This window comes from Salmo salar, chromosome 22, assembly GCF_965601325.2.
Source record: "Salmo salar chromosome 22, fSalSal1, whole genome shotgun sequence".
NCBI lineage: Eukaryota > Metazoa > Chordata > Actinopteri > Salmoniformes > Salmonidae > Salmo > Salmo salar.
This window is the reverse complement of record NC_138312.1, coordinates 34,806,907-34,820,487: the sequence shown is the minus strand read 5'-3', so window position 1 is coordinate 34,820,487 and position 13,581 is coordinate 34,806,907. Positions and strand designations below refer to the sequence as shown.

General features: G+C 43.2%; 1 protein-coding gene across 2 annotated transcripts in view; it reads right to left on the bottom strand.

Moving 5' to 3' along the window:
- Positions 1–13,581, bottom strand: part of LOC106583304 (RNA-binding motif, single-stranded-interacting protein 2) — a 60,630-nt gene that overhangs the window by 3,583 nt on the left and 43,466 nt on the right. For both annotated transcript variants that reach the window (XM_045705116.2, XM_014167343.3), the window contains exon 7: positions 9,776–9,885. In XM_045705116.2, the coding sequence (XP_045561072.1) occupies positions 9,776–9,885 (110 nt within the window). The remainder of the gene's footprint in view (positions 1–9,775; positions 9,886–13,581) is intronic.

Below are 13,581 nucleotides of genomic sequence, written 5' to 3'. Positions count from 1 at the left end.
TAATAAATAAACTAAAGTGAAAAAAATATATAAAAAAAATAAGCAAAAGTAACACAAGAAAATTTTACAACAATAACGAGGCTATATACAGGGGTACTGGTACCGAGTCAATGTGCGGGGGTACAGCTTAGTTGAGGTAATTTGTAAAGTGACTATGCATAGGGGAGTCAATATAAATAGTCTGGGTGGCCATTTGATTAATTGTTCAGCAGTCTTATGGCTTGGGGGTAGAAGCTGTTAAGGAGCCTTTTGATCCTAGACTTGGCGCTCCGGTAATGCTTGGGTGACTGGAGTCTTTGACCATTTTTTGGGCCTTCCTCTGACACCGCCTAGTATACAAGTGCTGGATGTCAGGAAGCTTGGCCCCAGTGATGTACTGGGCCTTACAGGCTGACTACACCGCTCGAGTCGCGTGCGCGAGCGTTGCAAAATACATTTTAAAATCTATATTATCAATTATTGCACCCACACTGCTCGCACGCGCCAACGAGCGTCTGTGTTGCCAAGGGCTAAAATAGAAGTCAGTTCTATTTCTGATGCAGATCGCGCTGCAAGTCCTGCCTCTCCCATCTCCTCATTTGTTTACAGAAGCAGGTACCCACGTGCCATCTCCTCATTGGTTATACCCACGTGGGTGACTGAAAGACGAATGAGGTCAGTGGCGGTAATGCACCTAATTTATGAAAGTTGCCAATCGCAATATAAAGTCAAGAGAAGAAAAAGCCTGGAAAGAGGAGAGATGACTAGAAACGATTAGGTTGACCGTTTTTTGTGTGGATTAATTGTCGGAGTAGAGGACCTTGTGCATTTCAGGTAAAATAACAACTCAATGTATATATCCCAGGACAAATTAGCTAGCAACAGCAAGCTAGCTAAACAGGACAAATTAGCTAGCAAGTGCAAGCTAGCTAAATTGCCATAAATGTTTAATGCTTTTCGACTTGTCCCCAAATTAATGTAATTGGTTTAGAGTTTGTTTTGATATTTTAACCTGCATGTCGTGATCGTGTTTGGTGTGGGGGGACAAAATACATTTATGCACGATGGCGCACGCGTGCAGCCGGTTTTGGTTCTGTGTTACGCACTGCCCTCTGTAGTGCCTTGCGGTCAGATGCCGAGCAGTTGCCATACCAGGCGGTGATGCAACCGGTGGATGCTCTCTTTTTGAGGATCTGGGGACCCATGCCAAATCTTTTTAGTCTCCTGAGGGGGGACAGGTGTTGTCGTGCCCTCTTCACAACTGTCTTGGTGTGTTTGGACCATGATAGTTTGTTGGTGATGTGGACACTAAGGAACTTGAAACTTTCGACCCGTTCCACTTCAGCCCCGTCAATGTTAATGGGGGCTGTTCGGCCCTCCTTTTCCTATAGTCCACGATCAGCTCCTTTGTCTTGCTCACATTGAGGGAGAGGTTGTTGTCCTGGCACCACACTGCCAGGTCTCTGACCTCCTCCCTATAAGCTAACTCATCGTTGTCGGTGAGGCCTACCACTGTTGTGTCGTAAGTAAACTTAATGATGGTGTTGGAGTCGTTCTTGTCCGAGCAGTCATGTGTGCACAGGGAGTACATGAGGGGTTCTAAGCATGCACCCCCTTACCGCCTACCCTTACCACCTGGGGGCGGCCCTTCAGGAAGTCCAGGATCCAGTTCCAGAGGGAGGTGTTTAGTTTAGGTCCATAGCTTAGTGATGAGCTTTGTGGGCACTATGGTGTTGAACGCTGAGCTCTAGTCAATGAATAGCATTCTCACATAGCTGCTCCTTTTGTCCAGGTGGGAACGGGCAGTGTGGAGTGCGATTGAGATTGCGTCATCTGTGGATCTGTTGGGGCGGTATCCAAATTGGAGTGGGTCTAGGGTTTCCGGCATGATGGTATTGATGTGAGCCATGACCAGCTTTTCAAAGCACTTCATGGCTCCCGAAGTGAGTGCTACGGGGCGGTAATCATTTAGGCAGGTTACCTTCACTTTCTTTGGCACAGGGACTACGGTGGTCTGTTTGAAACATGTACAGTAGGTATTACAGACTCGATCAAGGAAAGGTTGAAAATGTCAGTGAAGACACTTCCCAGTTGGTCTACGCATGCTTGGAGTATACGTCCTGGTAATCTGTCTGGACCCGCGGCTTTGTGAATGTTGACCTGTTTAAAGGTCTTGCTCACATCGGCTACAGTGAGCGTGATCACACAGTCGTCTGGAACAGCTGGTGCTCTCATGCATGCTTCTGTGTTGCTTGCCTCGAAGCAAGCATAAAAGGCATTTAGCTCGTCTGGTAGGCTCATGTCACTGGGCCGCTCGCAGCTGGGTTTCCCTTTGTAGTCCGTAATATTTTTCAAGCCCTGCCACATCAGAGCCACAAGCATCAGAGCCGGTGCAGTAGGATTCAATCTTAGTCCTGTATTGATAGCAAGATTTCTTATAAGCGTTTGGATTAGCGTCTCGCTCCTTGAAAGCAGCAGCTCTAACCTTTAGCTCGGTGCGGATGTTGCCTGTAATCCATGGCTTCTGGTTGGGAAATGTACGTATGGTCACTGTGGGGACGACGTCATCAATGCACTTATTGATGAAGCCGGTGACTGAGGTGGTACAGTATGCTCCTCAATGCCATTGGATGAATCCCGGAACATATTCCAATCTGTGCTAGCAAAACAGTCCTGTAGCATAGGATCCATGTCATCTGACCACTTCCGTATTGAGCGAGTCACTGGTACTTCCTGCTTTAGTTTTTGCTTGTAAGCAGGAATCAGGAGGATAGAATTATGGTCAGATTTGCCAAATGAAGGGCGAGGGAGAGCTTTGTATGCGTCTCTGTGTGTGGAGTAAAGGTGGTCCAGAGCTTTTTTCCTCTGGTTGCACATGTGACATGCTGGTAGAAATGAGGTAGAACAGATTTAAGTTTGCCTGCATTAAAGTCCCCAGCCACTAGGAGCGCCGCTTCTGGATGAGCATTTTCTTATTTGCTAATGGCCTTATACAGCTTGTTGAGTGCGATCTTAGTGCCAGCATCGGTTTGTGGTGGTAAATAGACGGCTACGAATAATATAGATGAGAACTCTCTTGGTAGATAGTGTGTTCTACAGCTTATCATGAAGAATTCTACCTCAGGCGAGCAATACCTTGAGACTTAGTTAATATTAGACATTGCGCACCAGCAGTTCTTGACAAAAAGACACACAACCCCGCCCCTCGTCTTACAAGACATAGCTGCTCTGTCCTGCCAATGCTCAGAGAAGCCATCCAGCTCTATATTATGAGTGACGTCGTTCAGCCACATCTCGATGAAACATAAGTTATTAGAGCTTTTAGTGTCCCGTTGGTAGGATAGTCTTAATTGTAGATCGTCCAGTTTGTTTTCCAATGAATGCACATTGGCCAATAATTTATTTCCTTCTTATTGCATTTGAGCTAATCAGTTGTGTTGTGACAAGGTAGGGAGGGTATACAGAAGATAGCCCTATTTGGTAAAAGACCAAGTCCATATTATGGCAAGAACAACTCAAATAAACAAAGAGAAATGACAGTCCATCATTACTTTAAGACAAATTTGAAGATCTTTGAAAGTTTCATCAAGTGCAGTCGCAAAAACCATCAAGTGCTATGATGAAACTGTCTCTCATCAGGACCGCCACAGGAAAGGAAGACCCAGAGTTACCTCTGCTACATTAGAGTTAACTGCACCTCAGATTGCAGCCCAAATAAATGCCTCACAGATTTCAAGTCACAGACACATATCAACATCAACTGTTCAGAGGAGACTGCATGAATCAGGCCTTCATGGTCGAATGGCTGCAAAGAAACCACTACTAAAGGACACTAATAAGAAGAAGATACTTGTTTTGGCCAAGAAACACGAGCAAGGGACATTAGACCGGTGGAAATCTGTCCTTCGGTCTGATCAGTCCAAATTTGCGATTTTTGGTTCCAACCGCCAAGTCTTTGTGAGAAGTAGAGTAGGTGAACAGATGATCTCTACACGTGTGGTTCCCACCATGAAGCATGGAGAAGGAGGTGTGATGGTGTGGGGGTGCTTTGCTGTTGACACTGTCAGTGATTTATTTAGAATTCAAGGCACACTTAACCAGCATGGCTACCACAGCATTCTGCAGCGATACGTCATCCCATCTGGTTTGCACATAGTGGGACTATCATTTGTTTTTCAACAGGACAATGACCCAAAACACACCTCAGGCTGTGTAATGGCTTTTTGACCAAGAATAACAGTGATGGAGTGCTGCATCAGATGACCTGTCCTCCACAATCACCTGACCTCAACCCAATTGAGATGGTTTGGGATGAGTTGGACCGCAGAGTGAAGGAAAAGCAGCCAACAAGTGCTCAGCATATGTGGGAACTCCTTCAAGACTGTTGGAAAAGCATTCCAGGTGAAGCTGGTTGAGAGAATGCCAAGAGTGTGCAAAGCTGTCATCAAGGCAAAGGGTGGCTACTTTGAAGAATCTCAAATACAAAATATATTTTGATTTGTTTAACACTTTTTTGTTTACTACACGATACCATATGTGTTATTTAAAAGTTTTGATGTCTTCCCTATTATTCTACAATGTAGAAAATAATAAAAATAAAGAAAAACCCTAGAATGAGTGGATGTGTCCAAACTTTTGACTGGTACTGTACATACACAGCCCTGATTGGCTGAAATGATGGTCTAGAGTACACCTCCTTACCAATACACACACCAAATCAAATAAATGTTTATTTGTCACGTCATAGGTGTATTCTAACAGTGAAATGCTTACTAACGTGTCATTTTCCAACAATGCAGATAGAAAGTGACATGAGGAATAAATACCCAGTGAATAATGAATACCAATAACGAGTAAAAATAATATGGCTATATACAGGGAGTACCAGTACCGAGTCGATGTGCAGGTAATTGAGATAGCTACAGTGCATTCGGAAAGTATTCAGCCCCCTTGACTTTTCTAAATTTTGTTACGTTACAGCCTTATTCTAAAATTGATTAAATTGTTTTTTTTCCTCATCAATCTATACACAATAGCCCATAATGTCAAATCCCCAATATTTAATCAATTTTAGAATAAGGCTGTAACATAACAACATGTGGAAAAAGTGTCTGAATACTTTCAGAATGCACTGTATGTACTGTACATATCGGTAGGGGTAAAGTGACTAGGCAACAGAATAGACAAACAGTAGCAGCAGTGTATGTGGTGAGTGTGTGTGCGTGTGTGCGTGTGCGTGTGTGTGTGTGTGTGTGTGTGGGTGTGTGTGTGTGTGTGTGTGTGTGAGTGTGTGTGTGGTGTGAATGTGTGTGTGGCGTCAGTATGCATGCGTGTGCATGTTATGTGTGTGTGGGCGTATGTTGTGTGTGTGCGTGGGCAGAGACCAGTGTGTGTGCATAGAATCAGTGGAAGAGAGTTAGTGCAAAATAGAGTCAATGCATGTCGCCCGGGTAGACATTTCATTAGCTATTCAGCAGTCTTGTTTAGCAGTCTTATGGCTTGGGGGTAGAAGCTGTTCAGGGACCCTGATGGTTCCAGACTTTGTGCACTGGTACCACTTGCCGTGCGGTAGCAGAGAGGGTCACACTTAATTTGGATAGTCTGTTGATAAGCAGCTGCTTGCTAAGGTTACGATTAGGGATAGGGTTAGGTTTAGAATAAGGGTTAGAGTAAGGGTTAGGGCTAGGGTAAGGATTAGGATTAAGACTAGGGTTAGGATATGGGTTAATTTTAGGGCTATGGTTCGTAGTTTCAGTGCCTTCACAAAGTATTCAGACCTCTTGACTTATTCCACATTTTGTTGTGTTACAGCCTGAATAACACTCATCTACACACAATACCCCATAATGACAATGTGCAAACATGTTTTTAGACATTTTTTCCAAATGTATTGAAAATGAAATGAAGAAATATCTAATTTACCTACTGTAAGTAATTCACACACCTGAGTCAATACTTTGTAGAAGCACCTTTGGCATCAAGTACTGCTGTGAGTCTTTCTGGGTAAGTATCTAAGACCTTTCCAAACCTGGATTGTGTAACATTTCCCCATTATTCTTTTCAAAATTCTTCAAGCTCTGTCAAATGGATTGTTGATCATTGCTCAACAACCATTTTCAGGTCTTGCCATAGATTTTCAAGTAGATTTAAGTAAAAACTTTAACTCGGCCACTCAGGAACATTCACTGTCTTCTTGGTAAGCCCCTCCAATGTAGATTTGACCCTGTGTTTTCGGTTATTATCCTGCTGAAAGGTGAATTCATCTCCCATTTTCTGGTGGAAAGCAGACTTAACCAGCTTTTCCGCTAGAATTTTGTCTGTGCTTAGCTCTATTCAGATTCTTTATTTTGTCCTAAAAAAAACTCCCCAGTCCTTAACGATTATGAGAATATCCATAACATGATGCAGCAACCATTATAATTGAAAATATGGAGAATGGTACTCAGTAATGTGTTGTATTGGATTTGGCCCAAACATAACACTTTGTATTCAGGAAAAAAGGTAATTGATTTGCCAAATTTTTTGCAGTATTACTTTAGTGCCTTGTTGCAAACAGGATGCATGTTTTGGAATATGTTTTATTCTGTACAGGCTTCCTTCTTTTCACTCTTTTACTTAGGTTGGTATTGTGGAGTAACTACAATGTTGTTGATCCATCCTCACTTTTCTCCTATCACAGCCGTTTAACTCTGTAACTGTTTTAAAGTCACCATTGGCCTCATGGTGAAATCCCTGAGCGGTTTCCTTCCTCTCCGGCAACTAAGTTCGGAAGGACGCCTGTGTCTTTGTAGTGACTGGGTGTATTGATACACCATCCAAAGTGTAATTAATAACTTCACCATGCTTAAAGGGATATTCAGTGTCTGATTTTGTTTTTTTTACTCATCTACCAATAGGTCTTAGTGGTCGAATCTGTGTTTGAAATTCCCTGCTCGACTGAGGGACCTTATAGAGATGAGGTAGTCATTAAAAAAAACATGTTAAACACCATTATAGAGTGAGTCCATGCAACTTATTTAGTGACTTGTGAAGCACATTTTTACTACTGAACTTAGGTATTTGGACACCTGCTCATAGAACATCTCATTACAAAATCATGGGCATTAATATGGATTTGGTCCTCCCTTTGCTGCTATAACAGCCTCCACTCTTCTGGAAATGCTTTCCACTAAATGTTGGAATATTGCTGAGGGGACTTTCTTCCATTCAGCCACAAGAGCATCAGTGAGGTCAGGCGATTAGGCCTGGCTCGCAGTCGGCGTTCCAAATCATCCCAAAGGTGTTTGATGGGGTTGAGGTCAGGGCTCTGTGCAGGCCAGTCATGTTCTTTCACACCGATCTCAACAAACCATTTCTTTATGGACCTCGCTTTGCGCACCAGGGCATTGTCATGCTGAAACAGGAAAGGGCTTCCCCAAACTTTTGCCACAAAGTTGGAAGCACAGAATCATCTACAATGTAATTGTATGCTGTAGCATTAAGATTTCCCTTCACTGGAACTAAGGGGCCTAGCCCGAACCATGAAAAACAACCCCAGACCATTATTGCTCCTCCACCAAACTTTACAGTTGGCACAATACATTGGGATAGGTAGCGTTCTCCTGGAATCTGCCAAACCCAAATGCTTGGCATCGCGCATGGTGATCTTAGGCTTGGGTGCAGCTGCTCGGCCATGTAAACCCATTTCATGAAGCTCCCGACGAACAGTTATTGTGCTGACGTTGCTTCCAAAGGCAGTTTGGAACTCGATAGTGAGTGTTCTGTGTGCTTGTGTGGCCTACCACTTCGTGGCTAAGCCGTTGTTGCTCCTAGATGTTTCCACTTCACAATAACAGCACTTACAGTTGACCGGAGCAGTTCTAGCAGGGCAGAAATTTGTTGGAAAGGTGGCATCCTATGACGGTGCCACATTGAAAGTCACTGAGCTCTTCAATATGGGCCATTCTACTGCCAATGTGTGTCTATGGAGATTGCATGGCTGTGTGCTCGATTGTATATACCTGTCAGCAACAGATGGGCTAAAATATACAAATCCACTAATTTGAAGGGGTGTGCACATACTTTTGGCAATGTTATATATTTAGGCTTGCCATAACAAAGGGGCTGAATACTTATTGACATTTCAGCTTTTCATTTTTGTATTAATTTGTTTAAAAATAATAATAATAATAATAATTTTTTCACAAACATAATTTCACTTTGACATTATGGGGTATTCTGTGTAGGCCAGTGACACCAACTCTCAACGTAATCAGTTTTAAATTCAGGCTTTAACATAACAAAATATGGGGTGTGAATTCTTTCTGAAGGCAATGTAGTTAATTTAAATGGTACTGATAATCTGTAGATAGTTTGTAGAGCATATACAGATGAACTAGCCAAATAAAGTGTTACCGCAGAGAGAACAGTCTATGGCTTGGGTGGCTGAAGTCTTTAACAATTTTTTGAGCTTTCCTCTGACAGCGCCTGATATAGAAGTCCTGGATGGCAGGGAGCTCAGCCCCAGTGATGTACTGGGCCGTACTCACCACCCTCTGTAGTGCTTGCGGTTGTTCCCTGTTCACAACTGTGTGGGTGTGTGGGGACCATGTTAATTCCTTAGTGATGTGGACACCAAAGAACTTGAAGCTCTCTACCAACTCCACTACAGCCCCATCGCTGTTGATGGGGGCGTGCTCTCCCTTCCGTTCCCTGTGGTCCATGATCAGCTCCTTTGTCTTGCTGACATTGAGAGAGAGGTTGTTGTCCTGGCACCAAACTGCCAGGTCTCTGACCTCCCTATAGGCTGCCTCATCATCGTCGGTGATCAGAACTACCACCGTTGTGTCGTCAGCAAACTTGATGATGGTGTTGGAGTCATGCGTGGCCACGCAGTTGTGGTTGAACAGGGAGTACAGGAGGGGACTAACCACACACCCCTGAGGGGCCCAGTGTTGATGGTCAGCGTGGCGGATGTGTTGTTACCTACCCTCACCGCCTGGGGACGGTCCATCAGGAAGTCCAGGATCCAGTTGCAAAGGGAGGTGTTCAGTCCTGAGCTTGGTCCTGAGCTTGGTGTTGAGCTTGGAGGGGTCTATGGTGTTGAATGCTGAGCTGTAGTCAATAAACAGCATTCTTACATACATATTCCTTTTGTCCAGGTGGGTGAGGGCAGTGTGGAGTGCAATAGAGATTGAGTCATCTGTGGATCTGTTGGGGCAATTGGAGTGGGTCCAGGGTGTCTGGGATGATGGCCTTTCAAAGCATTTCGTGGCTATAGATGTGAGTGCTACGGGGCAAGAGTCATTTAAGGAAGGTTACGTTGGCATTCTTGGGCACAGGGACTATGGTGGTCTGCTTGAAACCAGTTGGTATTACAGACCGGGTCAGGGATAGGTTGAAAATGCCAGTAAAGATGCTTGCTAGCTGGTCAGCGCTGATCCGCTGATAGGATGGTCTAGAACCCATCCCCTTACCCAGATGAACAGTCATTGGTATATTATAATCAGATCACATTGCGAAGTCATGATGTGGGCCAAAAGTTCCATCCCACCTGAACAGGTTGAAATTCCAGCAATTTTTTTAAAACAGCTCTTACACAAAAAGGGCATTATCATTTTCACAACTTCAGAGTGTAACTGCACTGCCCCTTTATGAATGTTTAGGGTAAAACACACAATCCATGTGAGATCAGATTACAGCTCTATTTTGCTTTGACAATGACCTCTTGTTTAAAGTTTTTTTGGAACTAACATGCAGTCTCTAACACCAAAAAATAAATAAAGAAATCCTCCACCCGTGTAAACAAGCCACTCACCATCTCTCCATCCCTGGCCCAGGGCCTGCCATTCTGAAGGTACTTCCCCTGGTTCTGCCTCTTTTTCTGTCCCCCGTCTGCAAACTTGCACAATAATGGTTCAGGGGGCACTGTGGAAGAGAGAAACAGATGAAATCAGAGGGTGAATTCAATGGGAGGCTAGGAATAACAATCCATTGGAAGAGTTGAGAGGTAAAGCAAGGAGCCTGGGATCAGAGACCAAGGACTTGTTCAGACAAAAATCCTAGCCCCTAACCTCTTAGTCTCTGTAGACAGATGGAGTGCCTCCAACAATGTAACAATGCTCCAGTTTACATATCTTTAGAAGTTCCAGCATCAGTTGGGACAGAGAGGTGTTGGAAATGGGACGTGCGTCACCGGTGAAGTCACTGCCGTATTTGCTTTTTGCCCTAGCTAAACGGTAGATTCTAAGTGGAATACCTGGGTACGTCCATACCCTAACCTTAACCCCAACCCTCACACTAACCCTAACCTTAACCACAACCATAACCTAACCCTTTAACCGTTTAAAATGTAAACTTCAATGGGGTGATGTCACAATCCCACTTATACTTTCCCTAGCTAAATATGAGCAAAATTCCTGCCCACATTTTAAGCCCCACCTACGATTTGTTGGGAGAGTTGTCTGTCTGAAGAGGACGTTCACTGGAACAAATGCTTTTCCTCTTTCGAAATGTCCAAGAGATTTAGACATCCTCCCCAGACCTAGTGCTCCTAGGTTTCCAAGACTACTAACCTCTAGATACGTGTGGAGATCTGTGAGGATTTAATAGGTTTAAGCAATATCTTTAACTCTGATACACTTTAAAAATAACACCCACAAATCTAGAAGTTTCAACTACTTATTATTAAGTAACTGGTTCCACAGACTTTTTTTCCTTTACTCAACTTTTCTGTGTTACCTGAACTTAACATTTTTAGTTGGCCCAAATATGAGAAAACGTAGGCAAAAATTCTGTCAATTTAAAATGATGTGTTTGCTCAATTTGTCTTGTACTGTATGTTCATTCAATTAGGATGCTCTCATCTTATCTATGAACATAGACAGGGCTCCAACTTCTCTAGCTCCACAATGAGATATGGTGCAGGCCAAACAGCGGGCTGTTAGCCAGCCTGCCAGCTTAGTGGAGTCTGCCACTAGCACAGTCAGTGTAGCCAGCTCAGCTATCCCCATTAAGACCGTGTCTGTGCCTCGATCTAGGTTGGGCAAAACTAAACATGGCGGTGTTCGCTTTAGCAATCTCACTGGAATAAAGACCTCCTCCATTCCTGTCATTATTGAAAGAGATTGTGATATCTCACATCTCCAAATAGGGCTACTTAATGTTAGATCCCTCACTTCCAAGGCAGTTATAGTCAATGAACCAATCACTGATCTTAATCTTGGCCTGACTGAAACATGGCTTAAGCCTGATGAATTTACTGTGTTAAATGAGGCCTCTCCTCCTGATTACACTAGTGACCATATCTCCCACGCATCCCGCAAAGGTGGAGGTGTTGCTAACATTTACAATACCAAATTTAAATTTACCAAAAAAAATGGCTGCGTTTTCTTCTTTTGAGCTTCTAGTCATGAAATCTATGCAGCCTACTAAATCACTTTTTATAGCTACTGTTTACAGGCCTCCTGGGCCATATACAGCGTTCCTCACTGAGTTCCCTGAATTCCTATCGGACCTTGTAGTCATGGTAGATAATATTAACATTTTTCATGACTTTAATATTCACATGGAAAAGTCCACAGACCCACTCCAAAAGGCTTTCGGAACCATCAACGGCTCAGTGGGTTTTGTCTAACATGTCTCCGGACCTACTCACTGCCACAGTCATACTCTGGACCTAGTTTAGTCCCGCAGAATAAATATTGTGGATCTTAATGTTTTTCCTCATAATCCTGGACTATCGGACCACCAATTTATTATGTTAGCAATCGCAACAAATAATCTGCTCAGACCCCAACCAAGGATCATCAAAAGCCATGCTATAAATTCTCTGACAACCCAAAGATTTTGTAGATGCCCTTCAAGCTTCCAGAAAATTGGAAAGGAAATGGTGCTACACCAAAGTGTAAATCTTCCAATTAGCAGTCTCGTGCAGTATCGAAGAGCCCTCACTGCTGCTCGATCATCCTATTTTTCCAACTTAATTAAGTAGAATAAGAACAATCCTACATTTTTTTGATACTGTCGCAAAGCTAACTAAAAAGCAGCATTCCCCAAGAGAGGATGGTTTTCACTTCAGCAGTGATAAATTCATCAACTTCTTTGACGAAAAGATCATGATCATTAGAACGCAAATTACGGACTCGTCTTTAAATCTGCATATTTCTCCAAAGCTCAGTTGTCCTGAGTCTGCACAACACTACCAGGACCTAGGATCAAGGGAGACACTCAAGTTGTTTAATACTTTATCTCTTGACACATTGGTGAAAATAGTCATGGCCTCTAAACCTTCAAGCTGCATACTGGACCCTATTCCAACTAAACTACTGAAAGAGCTGTGCTTGGCCCTCCTATGTTGAACATAATAAACAGCTCCCTATCCACCAGATGTGTACCAAACTCAATAAAAGTGGCAGTAATAAAGCCTCTCTTGAAAAAGCCAAACCTTGACCCAGAAAATATTAAAAACTATCGGCTTATATCAAATCTCTCATTCCTCTCAAAAATTTGATAAAAAGCTGTTGCGCAGACTAACAATGTATACGAAACGCATCAGTCTGGTTTTAGACCCCATCATAGCACTGAGACTGCACTCGTGAAGGTGGTAAATGACCTTTAATGGCATCAGACCAAGGCTCTGCATCTGTCCTCGTGCTCCTAGACCTTAGTGCTGCTTTTGATACCATCGATCACCACATTATTTTGGAGAGACTAGAAACTGAAATTAGTCTACACGGACAAGTCCTGGCCTGGTTTAGATCTTATCTGTCAGAAAGATATCAGTTTGTCTCTGTGGATGGTTTGTCCTCTGACAAATCAACTGTAAATTTCAATGTTCCTCAAGGTTTTAGGAGGTCTATTGTTTTCATTATATATTTGACCTCTTGGCAGAGGTGTGGACTCGAGTCACATGACTTGGACTCGAGTCAGACTCGAGTCACAAATATGATGACTTGCAACTCGACTTTGACTTTAACACCAATGACTCATGACTTGACTTGGACTTGAGCCTTATGACTCGACCTGACTTGATACCCTACCCAAGCCCAAATATGAAAAATTATGCTATTTTAAAAAGTGTGCAGCGCATCAACTGTTCATTTAACGGATTACAGTTTGAATAGGACAGCAGCCAATCAAATTGTGCCAGCTGAGAAAAAGTTGTGTGTGGCAGTGCAGAGGAACGTTGGCAGGTGAATTCAGATGGAGCCCTTGGAAAGACGATACCCAAAATTATTATTTTTGGATGTAAAGACAATGCTGTATGAACAAAAAACGGATTGCAACTTGCAAAACATGCAGGAAGAAAATTACAGATGGAGGCGCTGTAACGCCCTGGCCATAGAGAGGGGTTTTTGTTCTTTATTTTGGTAAGGCCAGGGTGTTACATTGGGTGGGCGTTCTATGTTCCTTTCTCTATGTTTTTGTATTTCTTTGTTTTGGGCCGTGTGTGGCTCCCAATCAGGCACAGCTGAAGCTCGTTGTTGCTGATTGGGAGTCACACATAAGGAGCATGTTTTTCCTTTGGGTTTTGTGGGTAATTGTTTGTTTCGAGTATTTACCTAACAGGACTGTTTGCTGTCGCTTTTGTTCATTTTTGTAGTGTTCTCTTGTTTTTTGAAT